Here is a 17073-nt window from a genome sequence, read left to right as displayed (position 1 = left end):
AATAGTTGTTGCTGTTCTCCCCCATTTAACTAGTCATTGCTTAAAAAAAAGGCTCAGTTGCAATATGAATTTCCAAGTTTTGCTTGTATACTTTCATCTGACCAAATAAAAGCAGACTCTTGGTTTCATTAATGTCTTGAATATCCATAAGCTCTCTTACAAGCAGCTTAGCTTGCTAAATGGCTAAAGGCTGCTACCTTGCTAGTTTGGAACAGTTGAGCTATTATATCTTTCCGCCCACGTAGTTGTTGTATGTGGATTGAAAACTCGCATTTACATTTGTTTTAACTGTGGTCACAGTGTGAGTCTGACCACCTTCAGCATTGGTTTGGCAGATCAAATCACAATCTGTCCTCAATGCATTTTGGGTGCATTTACACCTGTGCTTTAATGTGACTGCAGTCTGATCACACAGAACACAGTTTAAGTGAGGTCTGAGAAGCCCAGCCATTACTAAACTACACTACTGCACTGAAATGTACAGTACAGTGTTAAGTTATGCATACTGCCCACAACAGCAAAATTTGCACTAAAAGTCAATGCAAAGGCATGAGTCACTTTCTACAATAGATCGCTAGCACAGAGCCTATATTTCAACACGCAGTATTCTTAAGTGTTAACAGTAGACACCCACCATCCTACGCCGCACTTCTAATTTATCCATCTTTAGTATTACCTACACCTCTCCCTTCCTCTCACTCAATTTCTCCTCCCCTCCCTCTTCCCTTTATCTCTGTTGGCATCACTCACTCTACTTGCATTTCTTTCTGACTTCTAATTGAGTTGTGTGTTGTCAGCCCAGCAGCCCTACTCAAAGCTCCCTTTCATGGCTTTGACTAAAGAGTGTATGTGTGAGTGATGTGTGTGATGTATGTCCAGCAGTCGCTCATGTCCAAGTCCCTCTATGGAGCACTCATATATCAACCCCTGAGCCCTGCACAATGTAATGGAATGAGCAGAGGCTGGCTGACAAAGAAGGGATGAAAGAGAGAAAGGGGGAAAGTGCTGGGAGATAAGGAAATTAGTGACAGTGAGACAGCCAAATGATTGCATGTGACTCGAGGTATTCACGTCCTCCTCTACTTCATTCATCTTTCTCTCTGCAGTTGTAATCTCCCTCATTCCATCCAAAAAGGAACGCCCAGCTCCTTTCTGAAATGCTTTTGTCCCCTGAAATGGCTTTTCCAACCACTTTTGTTTAATGCAGTTCTCGCCATTATGACAATTACGTCCTTCCATTCAGAGAAAAACCCTCGATACATACAAACTTAAAATTCTTCTCACTCATAGAACCTTTAGAGTGATCTGACGCTTTGACTGTGGCTGAACTCCAATTTTTTTAACTTGCTGTTTACCTTTTCAATCCCACACTGACTTGCTTTTGAAAATGGTCTCTCTTCCTCTACCTCTCTGTTTTTCACTCTCCTTTCTACGGGAATCTAATTTTAAATCTGAGGCTTTTCATCGAGCTTTAATGACAGTTCGAATAAAAATTAATGACCAGTTTACCTTCAAAATTAGGGCCAAAACAAACACAGTAGTAATATGTGCTTTGCAAATTGAAATATTTTCCTCTAGGAGAGTTATGCATCATACTAATCAAAATGCTCAGTACTAAAATGCAACATTAAACTCTAAAAAAATTCTAGCTTACAGCACAGGTTGTCTCCTATCCAATCTCCAACCAACATCACAGACAGACACTGTAATTCTTCATCAACATGTAAATGTAAATCTATGTTAAAGCAAACAACAATAAAATCTTAGCACAGGGTTCCAACACATTTTTATGGACAAAACTGTCAAACTTTTCAATGCATTTTCAAGGACCCATATCAAAATGTCATTGACCATTTACAATGTCTACCACAATCAATGCTCCATGTCACTAATGGAATGCAAGCAGTTGTGGGAACAAGTGGCAGCCTCCAAGGCAGAAAAATGAAGCCAATGCAGTAATGCCAAAAATTGCAGTTCATCAACTGGCCATTTGAGGCTGACTCCAAAATGGAGCTGATCCCCGTAGACCCCCATGTTAAAAATATCCAACTTCACAGCAGAAATAAACTGAAAAAAATGTTTGGTGCCTGGTACAAAAAATGCTTTGGTCTCTGTAGCTAATGTCAAGATTCATGATAACTGTACAGGGGGTGAATGTTTTTATAACTCACCTATTTACATGTTATTAAGACTTAAAGTTGCATATATTTTAGGTTGGGGGCATTTGAGTGAGAGGCTGTCTGCAAGTAGACCCTATTTGTCACTACAGTTAGATGTGCACCAGGTAGAATCAGAATCACAATGATTCTGATCAGAATTTGATCACCTTGGGCTCCAAAAAATTCAACATAGATACAGCCAAAATGCTGAACTCTAGTCCCCAAAATGGCAATCCACAAACCCAATGTTTGATTTTAAAGTAGCTACATCCATTACTTATACAGTCTATGGTGCGGCTAAAATAGTCTAAAATAAAGAAATGTAAGTGACAATAAACAAAATATAGTCACACATTGGCTCATATTAGAGATAGATCATGTCAACGGCTATAGAAAAAAAAGCTCTTATGTAGGGCTGGGTAATATGGCTTCAAAATAATATTGCGATTTTTTTAGGCTATATCACGATACACAATATATATCTCTATATTGTTAATGCCCTTTAAACTAATGTTAACTGCTAAAATAAAATAAAAAATATATTGAATGTACTGCAGTTACAATATAGTTAAATAAATTAGCTACTGTCCTATACTAAAGTTGAATACACTACTGTTATTATAAAATGTCAGAAAATACAGTAATAAGGGAGTTTAATTAAGTACTTTTATGGTAAAAAAAAAAAATTAAAAGTCACTGTCTGGAGCCCTGCAAAAGCACTGCTCTGTGTGTGTGAAGGTCTGTGAGAGGCAGAGAGCCATAGAAGAAAGCAAGAGAACTGAAATCCTGGTGGGTTATGAAAACGACATGACAGTTTACTGGATGTTCGTAATATAGTCAATTTTATATACTGCACATGGAAAAGCCGTGATACCTTGTTTATATTCGACATATCGCTCACTATACAGTAACAATTACTGTCATTATGCAAAGCAAAATTCCATGACCTTTCCAAAGCTTTCAACAACCTTACGAATTCCCTGATTAGATAATAGGCCTAACAAATGAGGATGTAAAAGTACATGAATCTTCCAGCTTTTCCACGACCAAGGCAACCCTACAAATGTGGATACACAGTAAAGATTAAATTATTAATTGTCTCTGTTGGACGCTCGCTCTCTCCACATCTTTCCCCTTTTTTATCAGTTCAGTTGGTTCTGTGAAGGTGTGGAAATGCAAAAAATTGTTGGTGTTCAGAAGCCGTTCCCTCATTTTATCACTCATCTTCCCCGTTCTGTCTGATGTAATTTCTCTTTCTTTATTTCTTTCTGTCTTTGAAATAAAAAGGAGCACACACATATGTTGTGGCATGTGCGCAGCTTTGAGTATGTGTGTTTTTGTCAACAACATGTGTGTAACCACCCCATATATACTGTCTTCTTCAAGGACACCCTGGCCTCTACCGCTGTATTGGCTTTCAGCCACTTGACTTAAAGCTTTTTTCGTTCCGCTGCATCTTGCATACTGACAGTGTATAGGAATAGTACATCAGGTGAGAAGGACATGGGTGTTACATACACACATGCACACACACATATACTGATGAATGGCATTGCTGAAAACTCAATTGCCGCATGCACACATTACATGGGTTGCTAGTGTGTGTGTCAGCAAAGCAGTCAGAGCTGAGTTGCTGGTTTAAAAGCTGACACGGGCGTATGGCCAGATGGACGGAAATAAATTAGCTAAAACAGAGGTCAGGAGAAAGCAAGTGTAGATAGAAGCTTGTGTACTGTGCCATTTCCTTCGTTATAAGGTTATAAACATATTCAGACATACACCTTCAGAGTCCAGTGATTACTAGGTAATTGCACTATAAAGAGCAGAAGCATTTAGCACAATATTCAACTTTAAATTCGGGGGACAATAATATCCTCACAGATTGTTGTCAATGTGCCATACCAGGTCTTTAGCGTGTGCAATGTAGGAAAAAACTTACTGGAATTACAAGATTGAATGTATTCTGTGCCTTTTTGTCAAAAATCCCAAAATATTAAGAGAAGCACATACTCAGGGTTCTGAAACTTGGACCATCAAACTTTGGGCCTTTTCCAGTGAAAATTACTTAAATGATGAATTAATTATGAGCATATTTGCTGATTGTTAGAGCCCATCATTACTTATCTAATTGCAATTTGTAGCACAAGGGCCATAAATGACATATAATTTGTTTTTGGTAACTCCACTGCACACTACAGGTGATACCAGGGCAACGTCCCAAAAACTGTATTTAAATAACATATTTTGGGTCTCTATTTTCACCTACAATAAATACCCAAAAAGATACACACACACCACACACACGTGTACACAAATACACCTGTTTCTAAAAACAACACACAGATGCCTCTTTCTCAGCATGCAGCGTTGACCTGTGCCTGCTGTTACTGTGGTGATATGATTTATTAATTAGTCTGTTGTTTGATTGGCTTGTTAAAGGACAAATCTAATGAGGTACTTGTAGATGAGAGAGGTGGAAGTGATTTATCACTGCAGCCAGTAACCCCACAAATACACACATAGATTAGGGTACCCGTGTATGAATAAACACACACATACACACACACGCGCGCACCAACATGCAACACTGATTTAATATTCCAGTCAAACACTGTTGACCCTGAACCAGGCCAAGATGTTTCCATTTCAGCTGTGGGGTCGCAGCAGGCCCCAGGTATGTATCTACAACATGATTTGGCCCAGTCAGGCAAACAGTTTAGAAATAATTAAACAGCAACAGTTGGCTGAGGAAGATGGTTAACTGCACTGTTGCATAAACAATGATACCTACTCATGAAGAATTATGCAAAAACTGACTTTTTTAAGGCATTGCAGTCTCTTTCTTGGGAATTTTAAGCATTAAAAATAGAGAGAGTAGCATCAAGGAAAATGCTGATTTGTTATGTTGCAGCTATAGTGACTGGAAAAATCAAATAAATGCACAATGCAGCCTTTAGTGTACCAGACTTTCAGCTAACTCTAATCTTAATACACCCTTAGCACTATGAAATGCTCAGGATGGATGGGTCAAACAAGCATAGGACTTTCAACCAGGAGCGTGCTGTTTGTGTAGCATGTGAAACCAGAAGTCAACGTCACTTTAACCCAAGCCATGTCCTTTTATTCTAAACCTTACCGAGAACACAGAATTAAATTTTACATTTTGCATGGTTTATTTTGCTTAAGAAGTAGGGTGGTTTTCTTCAGCCACAAAGGAACATGTACTACTCTAGTCCAGTCCAGTATTTTCAAAAGAATGAATCTCCAATTTTTTATTCACATAGTTTACACTGGATAGCAAAAATATGCAGTGAGAATTTGGGATTTTAGTGACATTGTGACCTTACAATATAGCATGCATATCAAACTGGTGTTACTGTTGTTTCTTAATCTTAATCATTTGTGTGATGGAAGGGTCGTAAATTGCCGTGTTTGAACAAAGGAATCTGTGGTGGTTGACAATGACTTCTGTTCAAAACTGAGCAAAGGCACTGGAAGTGATTCACTTCACACCACATTTGCAATTTCAGATATCAAAATCAAGTCCATGGGGCATTTGAAAGGGCTGAAAGATATACACCCCAAATCAGTCCATTTCATTTTGTTGATAGCTGATATGATTAGATCATCCTATTTCTATAAAGTGTCAAAAAAACCTTTATCTTCTTATACTGTTTTTTCTCATTCTTATGGTGTTTGAATACAAAGTTGGAGATGAGCAATGAGGTGAAGGTTAGGCTCCTCTATTCATCATCATGCATCTACTTCCTTCTCTTTGACCTCCTCAAACAGCATAAAGACTTATATTTTTCTTCATTGCCTGATACATACAAAAGCATTCTCTTTGCCTCATACACATGCATAATACATAAAAAATACATACAGACACTCAAAATGTGAATCCCCTCGCTGCCCTTTGAGTATCAAACAGCCTAAGAAATGGTGATTTCATTGAATGGCTGTTGAATCTTAATAGATTTTTTTTTCTTGGAGTTTTTTTTTTATTTTGCTTTTTGCCTCTTTCTCTAGTGGCCATAAAGACATTTTGGGATTTGTCAAAAACAAACAAATAAATAAATAAATAAATAAATAAAAACAACCTCTGACATGTTTTTTTTTCTCCCAGGCTCCCACTGTGAGAATGTGTGGTTTGTGTGTAGGCGAGTGTAAATAAACTTTATGTGTGCCAGCCATTGACCAGATACAATGGCTCGGTGTACGTGTTAGGGTACACAAATAACCTTTCGAGGGTGTATTTGTGCATTTTTGTGCATCTCTCTTTGAATGTGTGCAGCCCAGGAGGTTGTGTGAATGTGTTGCAGAATAAATAATAAATAAATAAATAATAATGTGCATGAGAGTTATATCTGGCAAGGCTTATTGTCAGGTCTTTTAATTAAAGTGGTCCCCAACTGAGAGGAGAAAGCGAGAAGGAGGAAGAGACAAGGCAAAAACAGTTGAGGGTAAAACAAAAGCAGGGAGGAAAGAGGCACAATGAGAAAAGAAGAAGAGACAGAAGAAGTTGTGATACGCTGAAGAGAAATGGAAAAACAAAGGATAAGGAACAGGGGAAGTAAGTGGCAGGTAGGGGATGAACTATAAGGGGGCAAAGTACCAAGGATGTATGGAGATAAGGATAGAGACGGTAGGAAAGGAAAGAAGTCAAGTTGGAAGGAGAAGACTAAAGGAGAGTACACAAGAGGAAAGAACATACCGGAGCTAAGGAGCTGGAGGAGAAAACAAAATGGGAAAAACAAAAAAAAGGAAGATTGAGGAGTGAAAACAGCCTGCGAGATGAAAGATGAGCACTAACTTCATCTCTACCTCTGCACTGTTAGGGCACAAACTGTGTGTGTGTGTCTATGTGTGTGCGTAACAGCAATGTGATCTGAGGTCTTCAGTGTCACTACACTGCCTGTGCTGTGATAGCAACCCATTCATCATCTGAGCATCTGGTGCCCTTGTAACAACACACACGCATGCACGCACACACACATGCAATCACACGCATGCATGCACAGACAAACACACACAAACTACATCCTGAATGTGTCGGCTCCTCACTACCTTTGTGCCCTCTGTCCCTCCAACCAGCCTTTGATAATTGTTTTTGTTTGTTTGTCTTGTTTCACTTCCTGTCCCTCCCGTCTCTTATTTTGATTCTCTCTGGTCTCCTTTACTCCATCAAGCTCAATCCATTCAATAATCAATAATCTCATGACAGAGCACAACATACATTACCACATGAGCAAATTCATACACTGCACAAGCACGACACACATTGCTTTCTGGCCAACATAAAATGTAATAAATTACTATGTAGGGCTGCGCAATATGGCTTAAAATATGGCACCATATTTTTAGGCTATATAGTCTTTCATAATATATTTCTTGATATTTTTAAATCTTTAAACTACCGTCGACTACTGCAATACAAACTGATTAAAATTACCTACACTACAATAAAACTAAATAAAGTAGCTAGCGTTATGATAAGGTTAAATAAAGTACATTTATGCTAAAGTTCAATGAAATGTTTCAATTACATAAATCAAAGAAGAAGCACTGGTGCTCTTTTTTTGAAGCACCCAGCTCATCTCAGGCAGGAAGTGTTGATGTTTTTATTGTAAACTTGAAGTCAACATTTAGCTGTTAGCAGTTAGCAAAAAGTTAATCTGTTACTGCGGCGCCTTTAAACTTGAAGATTTATTCACTGTGAGCAGGAAATAAACAAGCAGCTCTCCTGTTAAATTATTAACAGTAATTGCAAGTTGCGCTGGTACTTCATGGACGCAATAAGCAACAAAATAGCAGCGTTAGTGCTCTGGACCCCTGCAGATACAAAAATGATATTTTCACCTGCTCAAACACCATCACTCAAGAGGAGGAAGTGGTCCGCATGGGCAAAGGTGTGTGTGACCTGTCATCTATGAGAGGGAGAGAGCCATTAGGGAGCGAGAGAGCAGAAACGCAGAAGTGAATCTCATGCTGGTGACTTAAAAAAAACAACACAACAGTTTTGGTACAAGCTGCAACACATCTAGTAAATTCAATATATCGCCCGTCCCAAGTGCAAAGTAAATATCTCCAAGAAAGTCAACAACAAGTAACCACAAATAGTGTTTTCTCCTTAGACACTATTGCGGGAAAAGGGAAGACTCCTCCATGGCTTTGACCTGATTTAAGTGGGGGAAAGCAAGTCCCTTGTCTACAGCACAAGAGAAATGGTGTGCAGTGACAGTGAGCTTGTCTCAAACACCAAATATGCAGCACTGCATGTGTGAAAAGAAGACAAAGATCACTGTTTCCCTGGGAAAGACTGCTAAGCTGTAAGTGAGCATGAAGCCAGAGTTGAAATTCGGGAAAGTCCACACCTCTCAGAGCACTAACAGGGAAATCAAGAGTGTGATCAACATGTCAATATGAACCACCACGTAGGGTACTGCCTGAACCTGCACCGATCTCAGAGGAAGCCAAAGTGAGAGTAGGTATCCAAAGGGGAGCTGGTATTAGAGGAAGAGAAAAAGAGGAGCTCCGAGTTGGCCGAGGTGAAAGGAACTTGACCCTGGCGAATGAGAAGCTGAAGCTACTGTAAAGAGAAGCTCCACTGGGTTTGTCCTGTTACCTCTACTTCGAAACCTGACGGAAGTAACGAGTAGAAAACTCAAGTGTCAGCTCTCAGATGATACAGCCACTTGCAGAAGGGTACAACTGCACTCAGCCCTTAACTTAACCACCACAGCCTGATCCTACAGGGGAGGAAATGGAAAAGAAAGGAAATGTTCAGTAGGGGTCGACAGATTATCGGCCTGGCCAATTATAGGGGCCGACATTTGGTACTTTGCTGATTATCTGTATCGGCGTTTTATTTTAATGATTGCAAGTAAAATAAATTGATAAAGAAGTGTGTATTACCTCCACCGACACAGAGGAAGGCAGTCTGCAATACATGCAAAGAAAGTGTCAATATGGGACTAACTTTTACTTTGTGAAACCTCAGGGAGCTATGTTAATTCATTCATTTTTTAATTGAAATTTCCACTGAACTTTATAGTAAAAGTTGCTGGGAACTTGCTGTTCGTGATGTTGAAAGTTTCTGTTTTTGTGGGATTTTGTTGCATGACATTTCATTTTTATTGTAAATGCTTATCGGTTCCAAATATCTGTTATCGGTCTCATTAAGTATTAAAAATCAATACTGACCTTGATCGTTTGACCCTTGATGTTAAGCTGTGGTGGGTAACTCTGTCGTTAAAAGCTGCTACTTTTATTACTGCTACACAATAAGACTACAGCACAGATAGCTCTATTAAATCAGGGTTAGGGTGTTATGAGTTTGTTAGGGTAAAATCTTTAAATTGCAGCAGAACAAAGGATCTTTAAACTTTTTTTTGCATGTGTTAAAAAAAGGACTCAGTTGTCAGAGCTAGAGTAAATAAATTGCTAAATAGATCTCCTCTTATGTGTAGGTCACTCTAGTTCAGTCCAAACACCGGTTATGCAAACCCATTTGAAGCGCTCTCAATAACGCAAAGATCACCACCTTTTAATTAAAAGCAGGACCCTTTTACAATGTTTAAGGCAAGTAAAAAAAACTGGAGAGAACTCATGAACCTGGTGAGCTTTACGTGCATTATAAAATGTTTAGGAGACTAATAATTGGAACACATTGGTCTTTGGATGATTAAGGATGCAGCAACCCCACAATTTTAAGGACCTTTGAGTACCACGGGTCACATTGAGATAATTACATGTTCCCAGTGCACAATGTGGACGGATATAGCAGCTTCCTGTGTCCTCATGGTAACAGGCTTTTATCCAAACGAGCATTTCTGTGGAAAACATTTATTAGAATAGTAGTATCTGTCTGAGTAATGGTTTCACAGGTTTGGCCTGTTTTCATTTATCCACATAAAACTGTTGTTTATCATGTCGTTGACAATTAAGAGAGATAGCTTTAGCTTTTTAGTTAAGTCCAAATTTTAATTCTCAAGTGCATCTGAGGCATTTTGTTTTCCAGCACTGATGCTACCCTCAGATCATATTGGTATAACTGTCAGAATTACTTTTCAGTAAAAAAAAAAAAAAAAAAAACAGCATACATTTTGTTAAGATTTTGAGCTTAATTTTAGGTTACCCAAAATGACTACTACAAATGAGTAGTTTTGAGATTCAGGGTTAGATGTGCAGTTACACAGTTTAGAGATATCTGCTTAGTGAGACATTCTGTACAGAAAACCAAATGTTACAGCTTTTAACAAATGAAAAATCCAGTATGTAGCTTCTACGCTATTACATTGCGAGATCTGAGACAGCAAAATTAATTTAAATGTTATAATTTATTTGGGGGATTTTAATTAGATATAACTTTTGTTATCATCTGTATTCATTCATTCGTTCATTTATTGTCTGTAACCGCTTGTCCTCGCAAGGGTCGCGGTTATTTGTTGTCACTTTGAATTCTAGGATACAAAATCAGACAATTTCACCCTGGGAAAAAATTTTGTTGTTAAAGTCAATTCAAAACACAGCAGACTGCAGCGAGCTCTACCACTAAACAGAACATTTCCTGTAAGTGCTATTTTCATGAGCAAATGCACTGCAACAGCCAACAAGTCAGTGCAGAGAAAATAATGTGACTAAATGTGATCCAACACAAAATCTGCTGTTTTGCCTCAGTGTGCATCTGTTATGATTGTGTTAATTATGTCCCTTTCATGTTCATGTTATTTAGTGAAAACAAATATGCCTCCATCAGTGTGCATTCATGAGTGCTTTTCCATAAGTATATGCTTTAGTGTTCTTGCATGTGTGAGACGGTTAGAATGCGTTTTGAGATATCTGTTCCCAAAGCAGCAGCAATTATCAACAAATCTGGGTTAGACAAAAAGAATAAAAAACTGAGAGAGCGCTGGTAAGGACCAACAACATTCATACGTACAGTAAACACACAAACACACAGAACTGATTGAGTGCTGAGAGGGCTGTTGGCACAACACTAGAGACAAGAACAGAGCGACGGAGAAACCAAAGGGAGGAAGCAGGGATTCTCTGTCCTTAGAAGGGGCATTTATCACACAACTTACACACACAAGCACACACGCACAAAACCAAATTTAATCCTGATACTGTGTGTATTACACAGCTACAGTGGAGGAGCTATCAAAATTTAGATATTCTTTGCAATCAAAATTATACCAAAGTTAAGTTCTTGGAAGAAAGACAGAGGTATGTTGGTATGTATGAAGATATAATTAGAGTTGTCCCTTCAGCTGCTGGGCCTCTGAAGGCATCAGGCTGGTGTATGTGTTTGACTGACAGCTGAGCCAGCAGGGGAATGGACATACAACATAAAGACACTCACTCTAAGTGGGGTTTACAAGACAAGGAACAGACAGCGTGATGTTAGCAGTACTACTGAAAAGACCACATCCATTTTGCAATAGATCTGTGCAATCTATCTGTGCAGGCTATTTCAGCTCTTCACAGCTGCAGACTGTCTGACCTGCAAACCGGCTGCCAACGTTACATTAGTCAGAATATTTTCCCTGGTGGACATTTCTGACTGTGTCTATTCAACAATGCCAGAACAAAGGATATGTGTCCATGTTTACAGCTATAACAAGAATGAAGGTGTTCTTAATATATTGCATTTAGAAGAATGTGACAGACGGGGTCCTGACCTCTGACCAGCAAATTCTAATAATTTCATCCTTGACTCAAAGTGGACGTTTGTGCCGAATTGAAAGAGATCTCTTCTAGGTGTTCTTGAGATAACATTATCAATTTATTGTTGAGTCCAGGTCAACGTCTGTGCTAAATTTGAAGAAATCCCCTCGTGGTGTTCTTGAAATATTACGTTCACAAGAATGAGACAGATGCAAGGGCACGGTGACTTTGACATACAGCAGTGGTTTTTTGGTGAAAGAATCAGCAAGGAAGCTAGCTTTTTGCAACAACATCAACAACAACATGACAAATGCTATGTGGAGGTCCAGTATCCAGAGCTAATAATACAATGCCACATTTACACTCCATGGTCAACTTTTCCTCTTCTAGTTTGACTAAACCTACATCACAGAGACTTGCTATGTATCTTTTCTTTCTAAATAATTTCATGATGAGTCATAGGGATTTTCACTAATAAAAACTAATGCACTGATAATGATTATGAAGATTACTAGTTCAGTCCCCTTATAATTTTATGGCAGCAGGGAACCTTCTGGCATGCCCTCGCTGATTAGAGATATTGATGTTAAGAGTCTGACACTGAATATTACCTTGTGTTACATTATTTATTACAATATTTATTTTTGCCCTCCTAATGATTACCAACGTATGTAATTATAAGGTGTGTTTATTTGGTATGTTGACCAAATGCAGCATAACAAGCTCCATGAGATACCTTTACTGGACGGACAGGTTTACTTAAAGGTTCATAATACGCAGGGCTCAGCAGCACGCCGCCTAAAGGCCATAATCACCCAAGTTATTGGCTTAATTAACATGGGTGAGATGGCTGTAATGAAAATAATTTTCCCTGCCAGTCCCTGAGATCCCTGAAGTGCCAAACTTATTCTGACGAGCACTTTGAAAATAAAATATCAGAATCAGACAATGTGCTGATTTCTGCTGATATCACAAACTGATTTTTTTTTTTCATTGACAAAGTGAACATGCGCAAAACATCAACTCAACAATAAAGTCTTTTCTTATTTCGCACAATGAATAAATATTACATACACTGAAAAGCATTGTATTTTATATCTCCATCTGCTAGTGGGCCATCATGATAAGAGTATGCATAATTTTACTACAGTAGAGACTTGATGATCACTAAAATTAGATGGTGAAAAAGTGGATATATATCAATAACAATGTCGGTTCGCAGCCAAATGAGTTGTTTATATATATATATCATTGTTATAAACATATCATATCAGATATTGAAAAAAAAAATCCAGTACCATGCATCCCCAATTTGAGCAAAGACGGAGCAGCAGAATGGCTGACACAGTCAAAGTTGGGCTGAGACTAAAAGTCGGCTCTGACTCACCTCTACAGAGGCTGCTGCTCTCATCCATCGACCTGATCAGCTCTGACCCGATCAACAGATCAATTATCGACCCCATGATTTCTCAAACTGCTGCTGAGCGGAAAAAGAACTCATAAAGAGCTCTGTACACGAACCCACAAAAACATCTACACGTAAATTAGATTCTAACTCTGTGAGAAACACTGTACTGGATTGCACTGCTATCACTGTAGACCAGCTTTGCTTTGAGACACCTGACTAAACAGAAATACCCTCATATAATTACTCACAAGCAACAGCAGCTTCTTGGCTGTGAATAAGAAAGATAATGTCCAGTCCCACTGCCCGCGTGCCCTGATCCACATAAACATTGTAATTAATGAGGTTAAACATGGTGCCATTGTCCTGGCGTCTATTTGCCTTGAAACACCCTCTCTTTAACTCAAAATGAATTATTACTTTGGAGGCAAAATGGCTGCTTTCCCAAACAAAGTGACATGCTGGGGGACAGTGTCAGCCTATTTTAGCTGGTCTCTCTCGCGTCAGACACAAGCATGGCACAGGGAAGGCTACACTGCAATAGATGGTTATTGCAGTGCAGAACAACAAGGAGGGCTTTGAAAGATATGAGAATATAAAATGAAGGCTGGGAGGGGAGGGGATGAGGGCTGGATCAGGACAGAGACGTAGAATGCATGGCAAACACACACACACACACACACACACACACAAACATACACACACACACAAAGTAGTCCAATGTTCCAGCTCATTTCAGCACAACATCATCCGACAACAGAGAAGCTTCAGAAGTGTCTGGTCTCATACTGGTTTCACAGCCATGGGAAACAAAATCAAAAAGCCAATTTTCTTGCAACTCTGGCCCCAAACACAAACTTTCCTCTGTGTGCAAAGGAGAGAACGAGACAGCCGGGCCATAATCAAAGCAATGACCTCTTACCCGGTCAGCGGAGACATGCATGGTCCATCAGCTCTAATTTGCCTCTAATGTATTTTTTGTGTATGCACATAATTTGGCACACATAATTTTACGGATGCATTTATCCAAAGAAATTTCATGAGTGCCAATTTTCAGCGAGCGCATCTACAGAAGGGACTGCAACTGGAAGTGACATTAAAGTTTCAGCATTTTTTTTGCAAAGAGTCTGTCTACTTAATTAATAGTTTTGAAACCTTACTGCAATATGTGGGGTTTTTTTTCAGCTGCATATTCTTTAACCCCATGGCTAGCAAACTGCCTCCACAACCCAAATTCACTCATACGGGATTCTACTGTTGGATTTTTTTCCTTGTGCCACAGCTAAAACCTTGTTTACCATGTTAAAATTCCTTTTTTTTTCAGATTTGCTGGAGTACTCTGCCCCTAAGGCTGCTCCTCTACATCATTAAATGTTTGTTTTCAGGAGCAACAATGTTTTGGTCTGTCACCCAGGGGTCCTTATCAGTAACAGTAATAGCATAAAGCATAAAGCATAATGCTTTTGTAAGAATGTAACTTGTGTTCAGTCAGAATTGTTCTCGCTGTTGTTTACATTGTTGACTTCCACAGTTGATTTTGGCGTGATGGATCAGTTCTCAGCTACTTGGTGCTTATCAAAAAGCCAGATCCTCTGTGGACATGGATCTGTTCAGTGTTATCTGCTCCTCTGACAACGTTCTTTAAAGTTGAAATTGACTTACAAATTTCTGCTGTATTACACATTAATGTGACAATTAACAGTCAATGAATCAGCATAGAGCTGTGAGAATTAGGGGTGGGGGAAATAATGATTCACATAAGAATACGGATTCGTAATCCATTAAAAAATCCTGAACATCGATTATAGACTATATTTACTAAATAGAGTCTATTCTCAACCCTCTTAAATGTTTACCATTTAGAAGAGTCTTAATGATTTTGAGACCGTTTGTCGGATCGTCTTACTTGTTTCTCCCGGTGAAAGCTGCCGGCTGTGCCGTTCAGAGGGATCCGCATCGTAGCTCTTTCAGAAGCCTCAGTATCCAGCCTGGGAATTCAGGTGTTTTTAAGGGAGCTTGTTCAATAGATCCATAATGATAGATCCGATATTGGGTGTCTTCCGTATATATTTTATCCATATTTCGATGATAAAAGTACATTAGCATCGATGCTAAACGCCATATTGATTTCCCATAGTTCCTTTAGAGCGAGGTCAGAGGTTTGTTTCGGTCTTGTCCACCAATCGGAAGACGGCCCTGCGCTTTGTATCCGCTTACGTAGCCATACGTCATCTGGAGCAAACTGCACTGTGATTGGCCAAATCCTACCGTATCTATCGCTCTGTGTTATTGGTAGCGCCTCGTGCATTAGAATAAACACTGGTAACCCCCATAATAATAATAATAATAATAATAATAATAATAATAATAATAATAATAATAATAATAATAATAATAATAATAATGATGATGATGATGATGATGATGATGATGATACTAATAATAATCATCATAATAATAATCATCATGATACTATTATTATTACACTAATAATAATGAGACAAGGGTAAATCAGGAGACAGTCTAACAAGCAGCAGGGCCTCATATGGATGTAAACTCTGTGTTCACTGCAGGCAGAGCAGGCAGGAAAACCAGGCCCCTCTCTGAAGTGTCAGGAGTGTGATGTGGCCCTCTGCAGCATCACAGATAGGAGCTGCTTTGGAGAATAGCACAGAAAATGGGATGATGGGACTTTTTTGGGAAAAGTGTGTCCATTTTTTAAACTATATTAATTACAATGTTTATTTTTTCACTTTCTGATTCCTAACACTTAGGAGAAAGGTTCTACAACAAAAAAGCTTGTACATAATAAAACCTCCATAATTTCGTGCACACTTTGCTTTCATAACATAATATGCCACTGGCAAAACAGACTGGAGTACATCCTAAAAATTACACCTCCTGTATTTTGAATCGGGAATCGATTTTGAATTGGAAATCGTTTTGAATAGAAAATCGATTCTGAATTGAATCATGACACCCAGAATCGAAATCGAATCGAATCGTTAGATAATGAAAGATTTACACCCCTAGTGAAAATGTGAAAAGTGGGAGTGTAAAGGGTTATTGTTTCAAAAATGAATTGAGCATTTTAATGTCAACAACATTCTACATATTTCCTGCCTACAAGTGTAGCCTCCCGCTGTGACTGCCTCAGTTAAATCACAAACACAACACTCTCTGATAAATAGAAATACTTTGTAGTGAGAGTGCAATTAGTAGCCTAATCACATATGATGCATTAATATAGTATATTGTTATCTGTCTGTGGTAGCTATACAAGGCATATGTTGTAAACTGAAATTGTAGAGACTACAGTGGGATTCAAAACTTAATAACATGTATAGTGTCTTTTAAGAAAGGACTTCAGCTATCTTTGTGTGTGTTTTGTTCCATTGTGTCGCCTCCTAGTTTTGCATTAATTTGATAGAATAGGCTAAGGCTATCTTTCTTAGGAAACCTTATTTTGATCAGGCTGAAATTCGTGTTCATAGAGTAGACAGTCAACCTGAGCCAAACAGCAACCTAATACACCAGAGCAAAAGACTCTAGACAACAACCACTCCCTGCTCAAATCTCTAATCAAGTCTCGCGTACCAGTTTGTCCAACAAGTCACCAAACAAACATGAAAAGTGCGCTGCAGTTTGTAGGCTGAATAGCTCGTTAGCTGCTCAGCTGCAGTACAGTAAATCACATTTAAACATAACTGAGAGTGTCACTGTGGTTACATGCTGGAGCAGTTCTTGCAGTACACCTTCCCATGCCATGACAGCTACTGTGTAATTTCACTTACTCGGCCTGTCACTCACTGTGGGGCAGCACCTCGTGCAGCCTCCCAG

At 38.8% G+C, this 17073-nt stretch overlaps 1 protein-coding gene across 2 annotated transcripts in view; it reads right to left on the bottom strand.

The window, feature by feature from the left end:
- The window catches only part of sgcz (sarcoglycan zeta), a 407248-nt gene that overhangs the window by 210442 nt on the left and 179733 nt on the right, over positions 1-17073 (bottom strand). The window contains exon 1 of one of the 2 annotated variants that reach the window (XM_042485585.2): positions 15140-15386. The exons of the other annotated variant lie outside the window; for it this stretch is intronic. Coding sequence (XP_042341519.2) covers positions 15140-15190 — 51 coding nt within the window. The 5' untranslated portion in view covers positions 15191-15386. Of the gene's footprint in view, positions 1-15139; positions 15387-17073 lie in introns of those variants that run through there. 2 annotated transcript variants of the gene reach the window in all.

The sequence above is a fragment of the Plectropomus leopardus genome, chromosome 3, assembly GCF_026936395.1.
Source record: "Plectropomus leopardus strain MGB_pleo_1.0 chromosome 3, ASM2693639v1, whole genome shotgun sequence".
Lineage (NCBI taxonomy): Eukaryota > Metazoa > Chordata > Actinopteri > Perciformes > Serranidae > Plectropomus > Plectropomus leopardus.
The sequence above is the reverse complement of the archived record's forward strand: the minus strand, read 5'-3'. Positions and strand labels throughout refer to the sequence as shown.